The sequence below is a fragment of the Hypanus sabinus genome, chromosome X2 (assembly GCF_030144855.1).
Source record: "Hypanus sabinus isolate sHypSab1 chromosome X2, sHypSab1.hap1, whole genome shotgun sequence".
Classification (NCBI taxonomy): Eukaryota; Metazoa; Chordata; class Chondrichthyes; order Myliobatiformes; family Dasyatidae; genus Hypanus; species Hypanus sabinus.
Window position 1 is genome coordinate 8,035,966 of NC_082739.1, and position 14,768 is coordinate 8,050,733.

General features: G+C 43.1%; 1 protein-coding gene across 5 annotated transcripts in view; it reads right to left on the minus strand.

Annotated features, from left to right (window-relative positions):
- The window catches only part of ube4a (ubiquitination factor E4A (UFD2 homolog, yeast)), an 81,135-nt gene that overhangs the window by 23,645 nt on the left and 42,722 nt on the right, over window positions 1-14,768 (minus strand). For all 5 annotated transcript variants that reach the window (XM_059956892.1, XM_059956890.1, XM_059956891.1 and 2 more), the window contains 2 exons: window positions 13,759-13,891; window positions 10,265-10,452 (listed from right to left, as the gene is read on the minus strand). In XM_059956892.1, the coding sequence (XP_059812875.1) occupies window positions 10,265-10,452; window positions 13,759-13,891 (321 nt within the window). The remainder of the gene's footprint in view (window positions 1-10,264; window positions 10,453-13,758; window positions 13,892-14,768) is intronic.

The following is a 14,768-nucleotide window of genomic DNA, read 5'->3' on the forward strand; positions in this document are numbered from 1 at the left end:
GTCCTGAGTGCCTCAATGTGCTGCAGCTCCATCACAATTATTTATAGAAGCAGAGATTTTTAACCTACAGAATTCTATGACTAGGCATGCTTAGCTACATCTGAACAATTTACAAGATTTCTCCTTTCTATATTTGTGACAGTCACAGCAAGTTTATCTACTGACCCATACATAGCAAGTAAACTTCAGCATTTGAGTTAATTCAACTCAAAGTGAATCAGTGGTAAAAGTGACACAAATAACCTCAGCATTAAAGGTTAGAAAACAGCTTGCATTTTTGGCAGCTATCATGCAACTATTAATGCATGTGCTTGCATATGAAACCACTGAACATGTTAGGAATAAAAAGCCTTTTCACCAGCTTGGTGTTTCATGAACAGTTCTAGTCACCACACTATGAAGAATCGGGTTATATTAGAGAAGAACACATTAGAAATTGTGCATGAAATGGAACACTGTAGATATAAGGAAAGATTAGACAGACTGGATTAATTCTCACTGGAATGTAGGAGGCTGAGGGGTGGTATTATTGAGGTTAATTAAATTATGAGAGGAATAGATAATATAGTTTGTCAGAATGTTCTTCTCAAGGTAGAGGTGTCTAGAACTACAGAGCATAAGTTAATGGGAGAGGGGAGAAATTCAGAAGAGATCTGAGGGGCAGGTTTTTCCCACATAAAAGGTGGCATTATCAGGAATGAGTTGAGACAGACGGAATTACAATGTTTAAAACACTGAACAGGTCTTTAGATAGGAAAGATGGCAATATGGGTCTATTATATGCAAATCGATTCGTGTAGATAAGCATCACAGTTGGCATGGTCAAAGTGGGCTGAAGGGGCCCGTTTCTGTGCTGTATGATTCAATGAGCTGTGTGTATGTGAAGAGTGGCCATTTATATCTAGGGACTTAACCACTACAAAGCATTTATTTCTTACTGAGGCACGATTTTATGACAAGGTAATTTAAAATAGCTCACTTCAAAATTATTCATGAACAATTTATGCACTATTTAATTCCTTGCATTCCAGTCCTTAAACATTCATTCCCTTTAAATGACCATCCAAGTCAGGCAATCATCACCAAGAACAAAGTTAAAATTCAGTGACAAAGGGCTAGAGTGAATTCAAATGCAAAGGATGAGAATAAAGAACAGAACATATGCAAAAAGACCCTTTACTCATTTGGATCTTATCAGTGACAGAATGAAACAAATCCTAACTTTCTCTTACTGTAAAGTGGTTAGCAACGAGGTTTTATGATATAATGGACTCTCAAGTCCTATTCATTATGAGTGAAGTTCAAGCCTGACTTATCAGTTATATCAATGCTACATATTCTACATTAGTCAAACAGTAATTATAGATCTGGATAGCCATTTGTTATTTTAGCTCATCTAGGTGGAAATAACCTGTTACCCTATTATTACATTCTAAATGATTCAAATATTTCTTTCTTTTATCTTAAAGACATACTTTCCTAAGTTTTATTCATATTGTACACTTTGTAACAGCAGCTGTAAATATGGCATTTGAAATTGTTGTATTGACCTATCATTAAAAAATCTTAAAAATACTCAATCCTATTCACTTGGACCCAACAAGTGAACTAGGGAAGACAAGAACTTCAAAGCAATGTATACTTTACATAGTTTAATTCTACTAAAGTGAAATCAGGAATAGGTTCATGATTCAACAATCCAGTGTAACCCCCTGGGTCGCCTCAGGCTCGCTCAATTTCTGAAGTCTTCTGGCCACCATTCGATCCCCTCCGAACTCCTCGACTCGCAGCTCAGGACCCTCCGAACTCCTCGGACTATCCAAACAGCTCAGGACCCTCCGAGAGGTCAACCAAGCACATCTAGCTTCATCACCCCCCCCCCCCGTCCTCGGAGAATCTCCCGGCCTTGGGCCCCCCTTTGGGGTCCGATCCTCGCCCAGCTTAGAGCATTGCGTCCTCTCTCTCGACCCCCTCGCACCGATCTGCTCAAAAGCCCGTCAACAAAAGCTTACAGACTCAGGACTATCCAAACAGCTCAGGACCCTCCGAGAGGTCAACCAAGCACATCTAGCTTCATCACCCCCCCCCCCCCGTCCTCGGAGAATCTCCCGGCCTTGGACCCCCCTTTGGGGTCCGATCCTCGCCCAGCTTAGAGCATTGCGTCCTCTCTCTCGACCCCCTCGCACCGATCTGCTCAAAAGCCCGTCAACAAAAGCTTACAGACTCAGAAGAAAGAACATTAATCCCCATTTGGTTTACAAAGGAATACCATTCTCGTTATCAGTAAATTAGCATTCCTGCTAGTTAACAAAAAAGAAGAAACCCTCTTTACACTCTCCCTCCACCAAATAAAAGTCATGTCCTCATGACTACTAAATAACTCGCCGCCTTTCCTGCCAACACACCGTAACCCAAGCACAAACAGTGACATCTCCTCCCCACACAGTAACCCTCACGCCCTGTTCCTCAGGCGCTACTTAGGCCAACTATCTGGGAGTTCCCTAACCCTTCTGAGGCCTCCGTACCCCCTCACCTAAACCCTTCAGGCTCGGACACAACTGGGGATACCTTGGGCCCACTACCAACTCCTCTCTCAACCTCTCACTCATGCCCCACACTGCACACAGCTAACCCTCCCCGCTACACCTGACTCAATGGGAGAAGGGCCAAAGGTCTCTTCCTCAATCGAGGGAAAGTCAGCAAAAGGCAGCATGTACCACACATCCAGCACATCATCCATCAAATCTGTATTCTTCCTCATTCCTGTGATCGGTAGCTGCTGTTTGATCTTCTCCAAACGGAAACACGTGGCCTGCACTGCTCCCACAGTCTCTTCAGCCTCCTGTTCAGTATTCACTGCACTTCTCTCCAGCTTTTTCTTCCTCATGACTTCTTCCAGATCAACTTTCAGGTTTTGCACTTCATTTGAACTGTCGATGGTCATCTTCAGGTTCCCTTCAAGCTTCCGCTTCTCTCTGCTGAGATTCGTCTGTAATTTCCTCACCTCCGCAAACTCCCCTCTCCGGGTTCTCAGTTTGCTATTACCCTCAGTCAGACAACTTTCTTCATTCTCTCCAACTTGTAAGTCTTCCGACTGGTTCCAGATCGCTTTCTCCAGTCTCTCCGTCTTCATTTCAAACTTGATTCCGTAGAGACAGTCACTCACGAGCTGCGACCTTCGCCAGCCCTGGCATGTGTCCCGAAAACACTAACTCGGTAGTTTTCAGCTGCTCCTGCAACGACCTCACTTCAAATTCTCCTGAGGCAAATCCAAACACCAAGAGATCATCCACATACACCAAAACTCCAAACGCCTCCACATCCCCTATGGTCTTCCACCTGCCCAGCAGGAAGGTTGCAAGGGCTCCAGATATGCCCTGTGGCATCTTTTCGGACCCGAAGACTCCTAGGGAATTTATAACGGCCGTCTTCTCCTTGTTGGCCCCACTCATCGGGATCTGGCAACATCCACTCCTCAGATCCAGCACCTTAAACCACTTCACACCACTCAGACAGGCCATCGCCTCTCTGGCCCTCAGGGCCATATTCTGGTCACTGACAGTGCGCCTCTTCAACGCAATATAATCCATACACACGCTGCCTACATCTTCCACGGCTGTAGGGGCCCGTCGCCGCAACCTCTCTCTCTCCGAGGTGTCTTCAGCAGTCAACTCCCCTCCCTTGTGGTGTTTCGCAGCGTCCACGAAGAGGGTCTCACCCTCAGATACTTCCCCCAGGCCGTACCACCACTGGCTCTTGTTTGAATTCGGTATCAGCCCAATGCTGCTACACACGTCCGCACAAGCAGCTCGAAATCCTGGGTGCATCGACAATGCCTCCAAACAGCGCTCACCCGCCTCCTCCGGGCAGGCTCCCAAGCGCACCAGCAGGATTTTGGTTCTCTCTAGAACAGAAACGCTGCCCGTCTCTACAGGGTCCGGACACATCAGCATTAACGATTCATGAACCTCAGTCTCCTCCACATTTGCCTCCAAGAACTCCATTTTCACTGACCAACAACCGTTGTCTGGATAATCACCGGCACTGGTACCCCGAATCTCCAGTGTCCTCAATGTTGTCAAGGGTAAATGCTTCCAATAACGGTTATGAAACAAACTGTACAGCAACTTAACCGGCGCCCCGGTGCCGAGGATGGCTTTAACTTGACTTCCATCCATCCGTAACAACACCTGTGCGCATGGCCCCTCTAAGCCTTCAGGAATAGAGTCTGTTCCTTTCGGGAGTTCCTTGGTACATTGCTGGGAACGTGCTCCCCCAGAGACCCCAAGCCGTTCCCCCACTGGGCCTCCTCTAAGTTTCCCGACACCTCTCGAATCAACGGAACAACCGATACCCTTGACAGATCCCCTTTGCACCACAAGCAATTTATCTGCCCCCCTAGGCAAAAAGGGATACCCTAAAAACTTTCCACCAATCTCCTGCCATGGATATGATAAGCCCCCCAGCTGCGGCATTTGACTTCCAGTCGAACCACACGCATTTTCCCACACTTTCCCAGAACTGGCAGCGGTCACTTCGAGGCAATTGCGCCCGACAGTTCTAACAAAGTCACCAGCCCGTCCCTGTCGCTTTTCCTCAGCCAAGCACTGCCACTCACCCAACAACTGAGAGGTCCGCTCCGCCCACGCTTCCGCCCCTTTGGGGCTGGACATTATTCCAATAACCGAGGCGGAGCTCACCACTGCTGAAACATCCCAACCTGTCACTCCTCAATCTCCAAACAGTACGGACAACCCATGGTCCCACCACCATTTCGTCAGCACTAGTCGGCTCGAACAACGACCTCCAGGCTACCAACAGCAGCCACCCCACCCAACACACACACAGTGATAACCAGCAATCGCACACCCACAAAGGCACACCAGCTCTTCGCCGCAGACACAATTTAAAGAGGGTGATCACACAGCTTCCACAGAAATCAATCCCGGACAAGCACCCCACAATGTAACCCCCTGGGTCGCCTCAGGCTCGCTCAATTTCTGAAGTCTTCTGGCCACCATTCGATCCCCTCCGAACTCCTCGACTCGCAGCTCAGGACCCTCCGAACTCCTCGGACTATCCAAACAGCTCAGGACCCTCCGAGAGGTCAACCAAGCACATCTAGCTTCATCACCCCCCCCCCCCCCCCGTCCTCGGAGAATCTCCCGGCCTTGGACCCCCCTTTGGGGTCCGATCCTCGCCCAGCTTAGAGCATTGCGTCCTCTCTCTCGACCCCCTCGCACCGATCTGCTCAAAAGCCCGTCAACAAAAGCTTACAGACTCAGAAGAAAGAACATTAATCCCCATTTGGTTTACAAAGGAATACCATTCTCGTTATCAGTAAATTAGCATTCCTGCTAGTTAACAAAAAAGAAGAAACCCTCTTTACACCAGTAAAAACTGAACATAAGCTTTGCAATAGAAATATTCATTTATTTTTGAGCACTACTCATTAGTTGAACCTAAAATTACCTACTTATCCACACAATGTATTGAAAATAGGTGATTTTAGAGGAACAAAAAAAAATGTGGTTAGAAAATTTAGACTACTACAGCTGAAATACACAGCTACAGCCATGGACAATACAGCAATACATTTTTAAAAATTATCCAAGACTCAAAAGTTGAACTTCGGACATCAGTCTCCAGTTGCAAACGTGGTCCCCCTTTAATTCAGCAGAAGAGAGGATGCTGCACTGGATTAAAAGTTCATTTAAGGAGAAGAGGATTCCGATTTGCACTACCGTTTATTCTGCTAGCAAACGTAGTCTCTGGAAAATAAAATCGAAGACCTCAGAGCAAGATTGCTGCGCCAGAGGGACCTTAGGACTTAATTTTTTTTTGTTTCACAAGCAATGGATATTCCCCCCCCCCCCCCCCCAACATTCCGGACACAGCGATACAGCTCGCTGGCTTCATGATTCACTGCCAAGACAGGACTACTGCCGAGTCTTTCAAAGGCAGAGGAGGTAGACTAAGCTTTAAGATTAACTCCTCATGGTGCACAAATATGGCAGTTCTGTCCCAGTCCTGCTCACCCAACCTGGAATGTCCAGTGATTAAGTGTCGTCCATTTTATTTGTTGTGGGAGTTCTCAGCCATCATCTTGGTAGTGATGTACATTTCACCTCAGGGCTGTGTCATACAGCCTCTAGACAAACTGAGCAACATAATCAATAGGCATGCAACAGTGAACCCTGATGCATTCCCCATCATTTTGGTGGGATTTTAACCAGGCCCGTTTGGAAAAGTCCCTAAATAATTATTACCAACAAATCACTTGTGGTACCAAAGGAACCAACACACTGGACCGCTGTTCTACTACCATCAAGAGCGCTTACCGTGCTATCCCACTTTGGGAAGTCTGATCACTGGGCTGTACTTCTACTTCCTGAGTACAGGTAGAGACTGAAGACTGCAGCACCAGTAGAGAGGACTGAGAAGGTGTGGACAAAGGAGGGGCAGGAGTGCTTACAGGACTGCTTTAAATCGGTGGACTGGACTGTATCCAGGGATTCATCTTCAAATCTGAATGAGTATGCTACAACTGTCACTGACTTCATTTAAACTTGTGTGGATGAGTGAGAGCCTACAAGAACATATCGTACATACCCAAATAAAAACCCATGAATGAACCAGATTCGCAGTCGGTTGAGGGCTAAATCTGTGGCATTCAAGAGCAAAAGAACAAATCCAATTGAGGTTAGAGGCAGAATGGGATGCACATCAACTCTGGCAGGGTCTGCAGACCATTATTTACTACAAAGCAAAACCTAACGTTGTGAATGGCAGTGATGCTGCATTCCCAGATGAGCTCAATGCGTATTATCCACGTGTTCAAAGGGAGAATAAAACTACAGCTATGAGGATCCCCGCGGCATCTGGTGACCCTGTGAGCTCTGTCTTGGAGGCCAACATCAGAACGTCTTTCAAGAGGGTGAACACTCACAAGGTGACAGGCCCCAGTGGGGTACTCAGTAGGACTCTGAAAACCTGTGCCAACCAGCTGGCGGATGTGTTCAAAGACATTAAATAATCTCATTGCTACAGTCAGAAGTGCCCACCTGCTTCAAAAGGGCAACAATCATACCAGTGCCCAAGAAGAGCAGGGTGAGCTGCCTTAAAGACTATCGTCCAGCAATACTCACATCTATGGTGATGAAATGCTTTAGGAGGCTGGTGATGAATAGTATCAACTCCTGTCTCAGTAAGGACCTGGACCCACTTCAATTTGCCTATCACCACAATAGGTCTACAACGGATGCAATCTCACTGGCTCTTCATGTGGCCTTGGATCACCTGAACAATACTAATACTTATATCAGTCTGCTGTTTATTGACTACGGCTCAGCATTTAACACAATCATTTGTACAGTTCTGATGCAGAAGACCAGTCTGTGCTATGAGAAATAACATCTCCACTCAATGGTAACCAAAACTGGCACACCTCAAGGATGTGTGCTTAGCCCACTGCTCTTCTCTCTCTACACCCATGGCTCAAATGGCATCTATAAATTTGTTGACGACGCACTATTGTTGGCAGAATTTCAGATGGTGAGGTGGTGTACTGAAGCAAGATAAATTAGCTGGTTGAGTGATGTCACAGCAACAACCTTGCACTCAGCATCAGTAAGACCCAAGAACTGATTGTGGACCAGAAAGAGTAAGACAAGGGAACAGAAATGGGAAGGACGATCAATTTCAAGTGCCTGTGTGTCAACACCTCTGAGGATCTATCCCAACATATCAATGCAATTACAAGTAAGGCATGACAGCAGCTACATTTCATTTGGAGTGTGAGAAAATGTGGTATGTCACCAAAGCCATTTGCAAATTTCTACAGATGTACCATGGAGAGCATTCTAACCCATTGCATCACCGTCTGGTATTTTGGGGTGGGGGGAGAGAATTGGGTAATGAGGGAGGGGGAGGGGGAGAGGGAGTATATACATACACACACACACACACACACACACAGAGCAGTTTCTCGAAGTTCTCCCCCAACCCCACCTCAGAAGTTGTGTTGTGAGATTGTCTTAATTAGCACTAATAAAATGGCTGGGATCTTCCCATTTTGCATGGTTCAAATATAAAATCACCATGCTAAAAGCAGAATAGATTATTATAGTTACTTCTTCCACCCAGGCTATAGTAAAGGACATTAACACACACTGCTGCTATTACCTAATCCTTCCCTGGAAAACTCTAAAAGTTCATAGGCATTGAAACATCAGTGGAGGACAATTAAAAACAGTCTGCATTCAAAACAATTTTGTTGGGAAGGAAGAGAGAGGATTTAGAAGTCATCAAGTCAAGGTGCCTTTTTGTCTTTGTGTCAAGATGTGCTTAGGACAGACATGAGGATTCATAAAGCAAAACTTGAAATGACTATTGTTGCAATGTTAAAGCCTTTGATGCAGAGAGCAGTCACTTGTGCAATGTCTCCCCCACCCCCACAACTCATGGCTCCTTCAGGCTCTTTTCCTGACCTGTTCCTTCCCATTTATATGCATTAAAAATGGTGCATGTTAAAATCACTGTACATCAAAAACAGAATTCATGCGGGTTAGCAATCACACCAAAAAATGTGGGTACTTTTTATTTTTTAAACCCTGGTGACTTGCCTGGAAAGTAGGATGTGATGATATGCAGTTGCACGAAAAAGTTTGTGAACTCTTTGCAATTACCTGGTTTTCTGCATTAATTACTTGTAAAATGTGATCTGATCTTCATCCAAGTCACAATAATGACAAAAAAAATTTGCCTCAACTAATTTGTACTACTTCTCATCAATGAGAACACCATTTAAACAATCACAGTCTAGGTTTAAAAAAAAGTATGTGAACCTCTGGGGTAATGCATTCCACAAAAACTATTTAGAGCCAGGTGTTCAAATCAATGCGATGAGATTGGAGGTGTGGGTTGAGGAGTCCTGCCCTTTTAAAAAAAAGGCACACAAAGTCAAGTTACTGACAGAGCCCGCTCTTCTCAAGAAAGATTTGTTTATGTGCACCATGCCTCGATCAAAACAGCTTTCAGAGGACCTTAGAAATACTTTTATAGCCTTTTCCAGCTTCATGCGTCTCCATAATTCTTCTAAAGACCTGAGTGTTCATCAGTCCACAGTAAGAGAAATTGGAGGAAACTCAGTACTGTTGCTACCCTCCCTAGGAGTGGGCATCCTGCAAAGATCACACCAAGAGCACAATGTGAAATGCTGAAGGAGGTGAAAAAGAACCCAAGGGCAACAGCAAAAGACCTGCAGAAATCTCCAGAACTGGCTAAGTACACCGCTGCTTTCAAAAAAAAAATATTGGTGCATGTCTCAAGTCTGCAAAACACCATCTGTATGTTCCACTATGCTCCTAGGACAATGTTCTGTGGACAGATGAGACAAAAGGTTCTCCGCAAATACCAAAAAAACTCGAATGCTCAAGTCCCTTATATAAAATGGCATAGTATTTGCATATAATCTATGCACACCCTCCCGTATACTCTAAATCATCTCTAGATTACCTATAATACCTAAATGTAAATGCTATGTAAATAGTTGTTGTACTGTCTTGTTTAGGGAATATTGACAAGAAAACTGTACATGTTCCTCTCACTCACAACACAAGCGGCGAATGAACGAGACGCGAGGTGAACAATGATCAAACAACGAGTAAAGCTTGTAATACCTGTACAGTAGTTGTTACAGTGTCTTGTTTAGGGAATAAGGACACTTTGGAGGAGGCTCAATAATACTTAAGCCAGGAGCTGTGGAGGTTGAGGACTGAGGATCTTCAAGCATTGAATGTCGAGACTTCAGAATTGCAGATGCTTCAGTTAGAAACGTTGTTATAGGAAGCTGTCTCTTCTTTTTCTTTGCATCATCAAGCAAATCTTGCAGTGGTTGTAGGCATGTTGTTATCCCTTGGGTGACATGGTGGCTTCGTTCCATCGAAGGATCGAACAACAAGTGCTGGAAGAGCACTTCCGGGTTTTGCGGTTGGTTGAATTCGCACATGCGGAACTCAAGGATAAGGAGGGCCGACTGTGCAATTGTTTGTGTGTTATTATTTTAGGCAGATTGTGTTTGTCTATTATTGTGACTTAGATGAAGATCAAACCCATTTTTTGAGTAATTAATGCAGAAAACAGCAAAAGACCTGTAGTCTCTTAAATCCTAGAACATCTCCAAGTACTTTGTAGCCAATGAAGTACATTTAAAAGTCTGATTGTTATAGTTATACACAATTGCATCATTATATCTCAAACGTACCTGTGAATTCAATGTCCACAAACACTTTAATAAGAGCTTCAGCGAGATAATATGCTTGCCGAAAGGAGGAGAAGACCCGTTCTCGGTTGAACATGCTGCTAATCATTGGGTTCTGCACCTGCTCCATGTGAGGCATCACAGCCTCAAGCACCTCAGCCAGTTTTGCTCGCAAGTGAGGGTTCTTCATCCTGTGAATTCAAGGGATACAGAGAAACAAGCCAGTCAGTCAGCACGCATTTGTTAATGTGATTCAGATGTTAGGAATTTGGTAAGTAAAATGATACAAATGGAGATATGCAACACTGAAGCACAATTCATTTTCAGAAGCAGTTTCCCTCATTTTTGAACCAAACATCCTTTACTGACAGGAGATTTTCTTAATTAGTGCTGATAAAACTCAACTTGGAATCTTCATGATTTAAATACAAAGAGGTGACTGGTACAATAACAAGTAATATAAATCAGGGGCAAGTCAAATTATGCCACAGCTTAATAATGTCTACTGTCTTCAACATAAAACAAAATATCTTGTACCAGCCAATGTGTTTGAGTGATATTCTTAATTCATCACTTCAAACTGCTATTAACATTATCTGCTTCTAAAGCCAGTAATTCTGAGCAGCGCTGATGATTGAATGCTTTTCTAGTGCAACAAAACAAAGATGTCAAATGACCAAACGCAAACTTAATTGAAATCCAATGATGAGACTGATCAATATTGCAGATGAAATAATTGTGAAAGTCAGTACTCCAAACGACACTGCACACATTTCCTTGTGTGCCATTTAACCTAAGTGTTCCTATGACACAAATCTATATCAAACATTTGTATCCATTCCTTTGGGATATCTCGTTAAAGCTGCAAATATCTGCTGCCATTATTTGTGAAGGGGCATTTGTTTACACCAAAATCTGTCAGGTAGTTCCCAGAATTTAGGAGAATATTTTCCATTTGTTATGAAACATTGTACGTATGCAGGAAGCTTTTGTGTGCATCCACAGGACTCAACTGGAAAACCTGTTATGTTTTGCTGATGGTTTTTGCTCTCTGGAGAGAGCAGCAATGCTGGTTCTAGCTGATAACGATTCAATGAAAGGCCTCCAGGCTGTTTGGAGAAGTTGGGATGGCAAGTATCTGTTATATTTCTCTTTTTATGCCACTGCAAAAAAAAATTGAAACTTACTGCTCTACTGCAACATGCTCAGAGTCACAATGACAATATGAGAGAAGAAGTTTCTAATTTTAACCCAAATATTTTGGAATAAAAACAATGCAATAGCCTCCTCATCCACCAGCTTCACAACTGAGGAGAAATAAACATTGGACTTCTTATAATGGTCAGCAACAAAATAAAGCACAAAAGTTTGCCTACTTTTTTTTAAACTAGAATTTTTTTTTAAAAAAGTACAAATACCCAATTTAAATGATAGTGCTCAATGTGCCTTCTCTCATACTGCTGTTATTAAGCCTATCTAAAGTTTTGGGAAAGAGAAAATCTTCACTGTGCATGCTAAGTTGCAGGCAAGGTTGGAATTTCAAGATAAAGTCCATCACTGAACTGCTGAAGTTAAGAGATTAACCTTACTGATATGCCTCAAAAAAAGATTAAATCTATAGCTTCTTCTAGTGGAGGGAAACAATTCTGCATGCCTCATTTTGGAGAGTAATCAATGGATACTGTGGACATGACCATTCAGATTATCATACCTACAGTGCCTTGAAAAAGTATTGAGTCCTCAATAACCATTTTCGCATTTTACTGTCTCGTTTTCTAAATTTATAATATATTGAAGTAGGATTTTTGAGCAAATCTACAAAACATTGTGCATCATGTCAAATCAAAAGGAAAATTCCAAAATCGGTCAACAGTTTAATTAAGAAACAAAATTAGGCTGAACAAGTATTCATCTCCTTTGTAACTACTATGCTAACTGTCCTCACCCTCCCAACTCATCCAATTTGTTGATGTAGAAAATTGGAGGATCACCTGTTTACAGTGAATAAGAATATTGTAAATATCCCTCTCTCTGCAAGGTCCAATCGTATCAGATGAGACTAAAGTGGAAATTTTTAGCCTCAACATTAAGTGGTACATGTGGCATAAATCAAATACTGCCAAATTGGCCAGGTAAGATCATTACGACTGTAAAGCATGGTGGAGGTAGCGTCATTTTGTGGAGATCCTTTTCAGCAACAGAAACTGGAAATCTGGTCAGGATTAATGGGAAGATGAGTGCTACTAAATACAGAGATCCTGGATAAAAAGGGGCTTTCCTTCCTCCAACATCAACATTGCCCCTCACCTGCATTTCTTCCATTTTGCGCATGTCTGCCCTCGTCCTATCTTCCCTCCACTCCACTGGGAATGGGGCTAGTCTTGCCCTGACCTACTATCCCACTAGCCTCCGTGTCCAGTACAATTCTCCATAACTTCTGACAACTCCAACGGAATCCCATCACTAAGCAACCTTACCTGCCCATCACCTCCCTCTGGTGCTCTTCCCCTATCCCTTTTATGGTTTTCTAACCTCTCCTTTCAGATTCCCCCTTCTCCAGCCCTTTATCTCTTACACCAATCAACTTCCCAGCTCCTTACTCCACCCCTTCCCCTCTCCCAGTTTCACCTATCACCTTGTATCTCTTCCTCCCCTCACCCATCTTCTTGCTCTGAATTCACATCATTTTTCCCTCCAGTCCTGATGAAGGGCCTTAGCCCGAAACATTGACTGTTTACTCTTTTCCATAGATGCTGCCTGGCCTGCTGAGTTCCTCCAGCGTTTAAGGACTCTTTATCTTGTTATCTCATGTTCTCGTTATTTATTGCTATTCATTTATATTTGCATTTGCAGAGTTTGTCATCTTCTGGACTCTGGTTGATCTTTCATTGATCCTGTTCTAGTTATTGTTCTATATATTTGTTGAACATGCCTACAAGAAAATTAATCGCAGGATTGTAAATGATAACATATGTGTACCTTGATAATAAAATTTATTTTGAACTTTGAACGTGCAGAAAATGTTACTTTGGTAAATAAGTGTTCAGGTGGAGCAAGAGGCAAGTTGGACATCAAGTCCCTCAGTAAACAGCAGAGTCTAAACACTGCCCAGATCAATGTAATGCATTACATTGAAGAAAGATGAATTTGGGCAGTGTGAATTTAATTCTTAGCATATTTAGGAATATTAGTTCAAAATTAAATCTCATTTGTACAATTGATTAGGGAAATGTAATAGCAATGCAACAATCAAGAAAGGGCTGTTCCTCTGGAACTTGGTCACTAGGTATCTTATTGCGACGGAGGAGGAACACAATTGATCATCCATCCTTGCTGTAACTTCTCTGAAGGTGCTTGCTACTGGAACTTGTTGTGTAATGGAAGAGTGCAGTATTAGCATATAATAAATATAGCAGATTTTGCATTGGGAGTTAAGGCTTACACATTGCTGATGGTGCAAGGCCCACCAGCAAATTGAAAAAGTTCCTGGCCTTTACCTCTCTACGTTACCCATGAATACAGTGACAAAGTTTAGAGGCTGTTCCAGGGAATCGCCTGTAGTTTCCAGAATGTCATCTGCAAATCTTCGTAAGAAGATGAAAAAATCTCCCAGATTTTCAGCAAAGAATTCTGTGACAAAGAAATACAATAGTGACTATATCAAAATAATCAGTGTACTTTATTAACTAGAAAGTACTTTACAATCTTCCTCAGCAAATTATGTTGATATGAAAAGGGTTTACAGGTAATTAGATCCTACTATTCCAAAATTCTAATATAACCATTGCATCGACACTTCTAATGCCACTCTGCCCAAAAAGATAAGACAGACCTGGTAATTGCAATGATTATAAATTCTGCTTACATACTTAGAAGTAAAAATTTGGATCACAGCAACTGAACAAAAAAATACACTGTAACAAACTACCCACCACTCCCACTCATCAAACTCCATTATTCAGTTAGGTGGCATTCTGGAAAATGATCCTATGGTCTGGATGGCGCCAGCAAGCAAAACAACCAAGGGCGACATCCTCCACAGTCACGAAACTACTTCTTTCACATCTTCGTTTTCTTTCAAATGTGATTCTGTTATTGGTGGAGCCTGTGATCTACATTTTGGTGGGTTTTTTTCAGGCCGATTGAGCAATCTGGCACTTTGCTGTCTCCAAGGGTGCTCCGTCAGGCCTCGAGAAGGTTCATGAGCCCATGATCTACTCCATTTGTTGTTGATCTCACTGATTAAAGCACCAAAGAAGATTGAAATCATCGAGACGAGTGCAGAAGACAAGGGGGTTTTCAGCGCCATCTACCAGCCTCTAGCTCACTGCTGCTGGAGGAAGGTGTCTGCGTGACTTTCAAAAGCTCTCTATATCCCTCGAAGCTGTCTGAGGAGAGTGCTGGAGTTCTGAATCTCGGGCAAGGTTTAGTCGATGCATTTTGTGAATTTGACTCTGTAGTTCACATTACGATGGGTTTCTGGTCGCTCCCTTGTTTAAAATTGCTA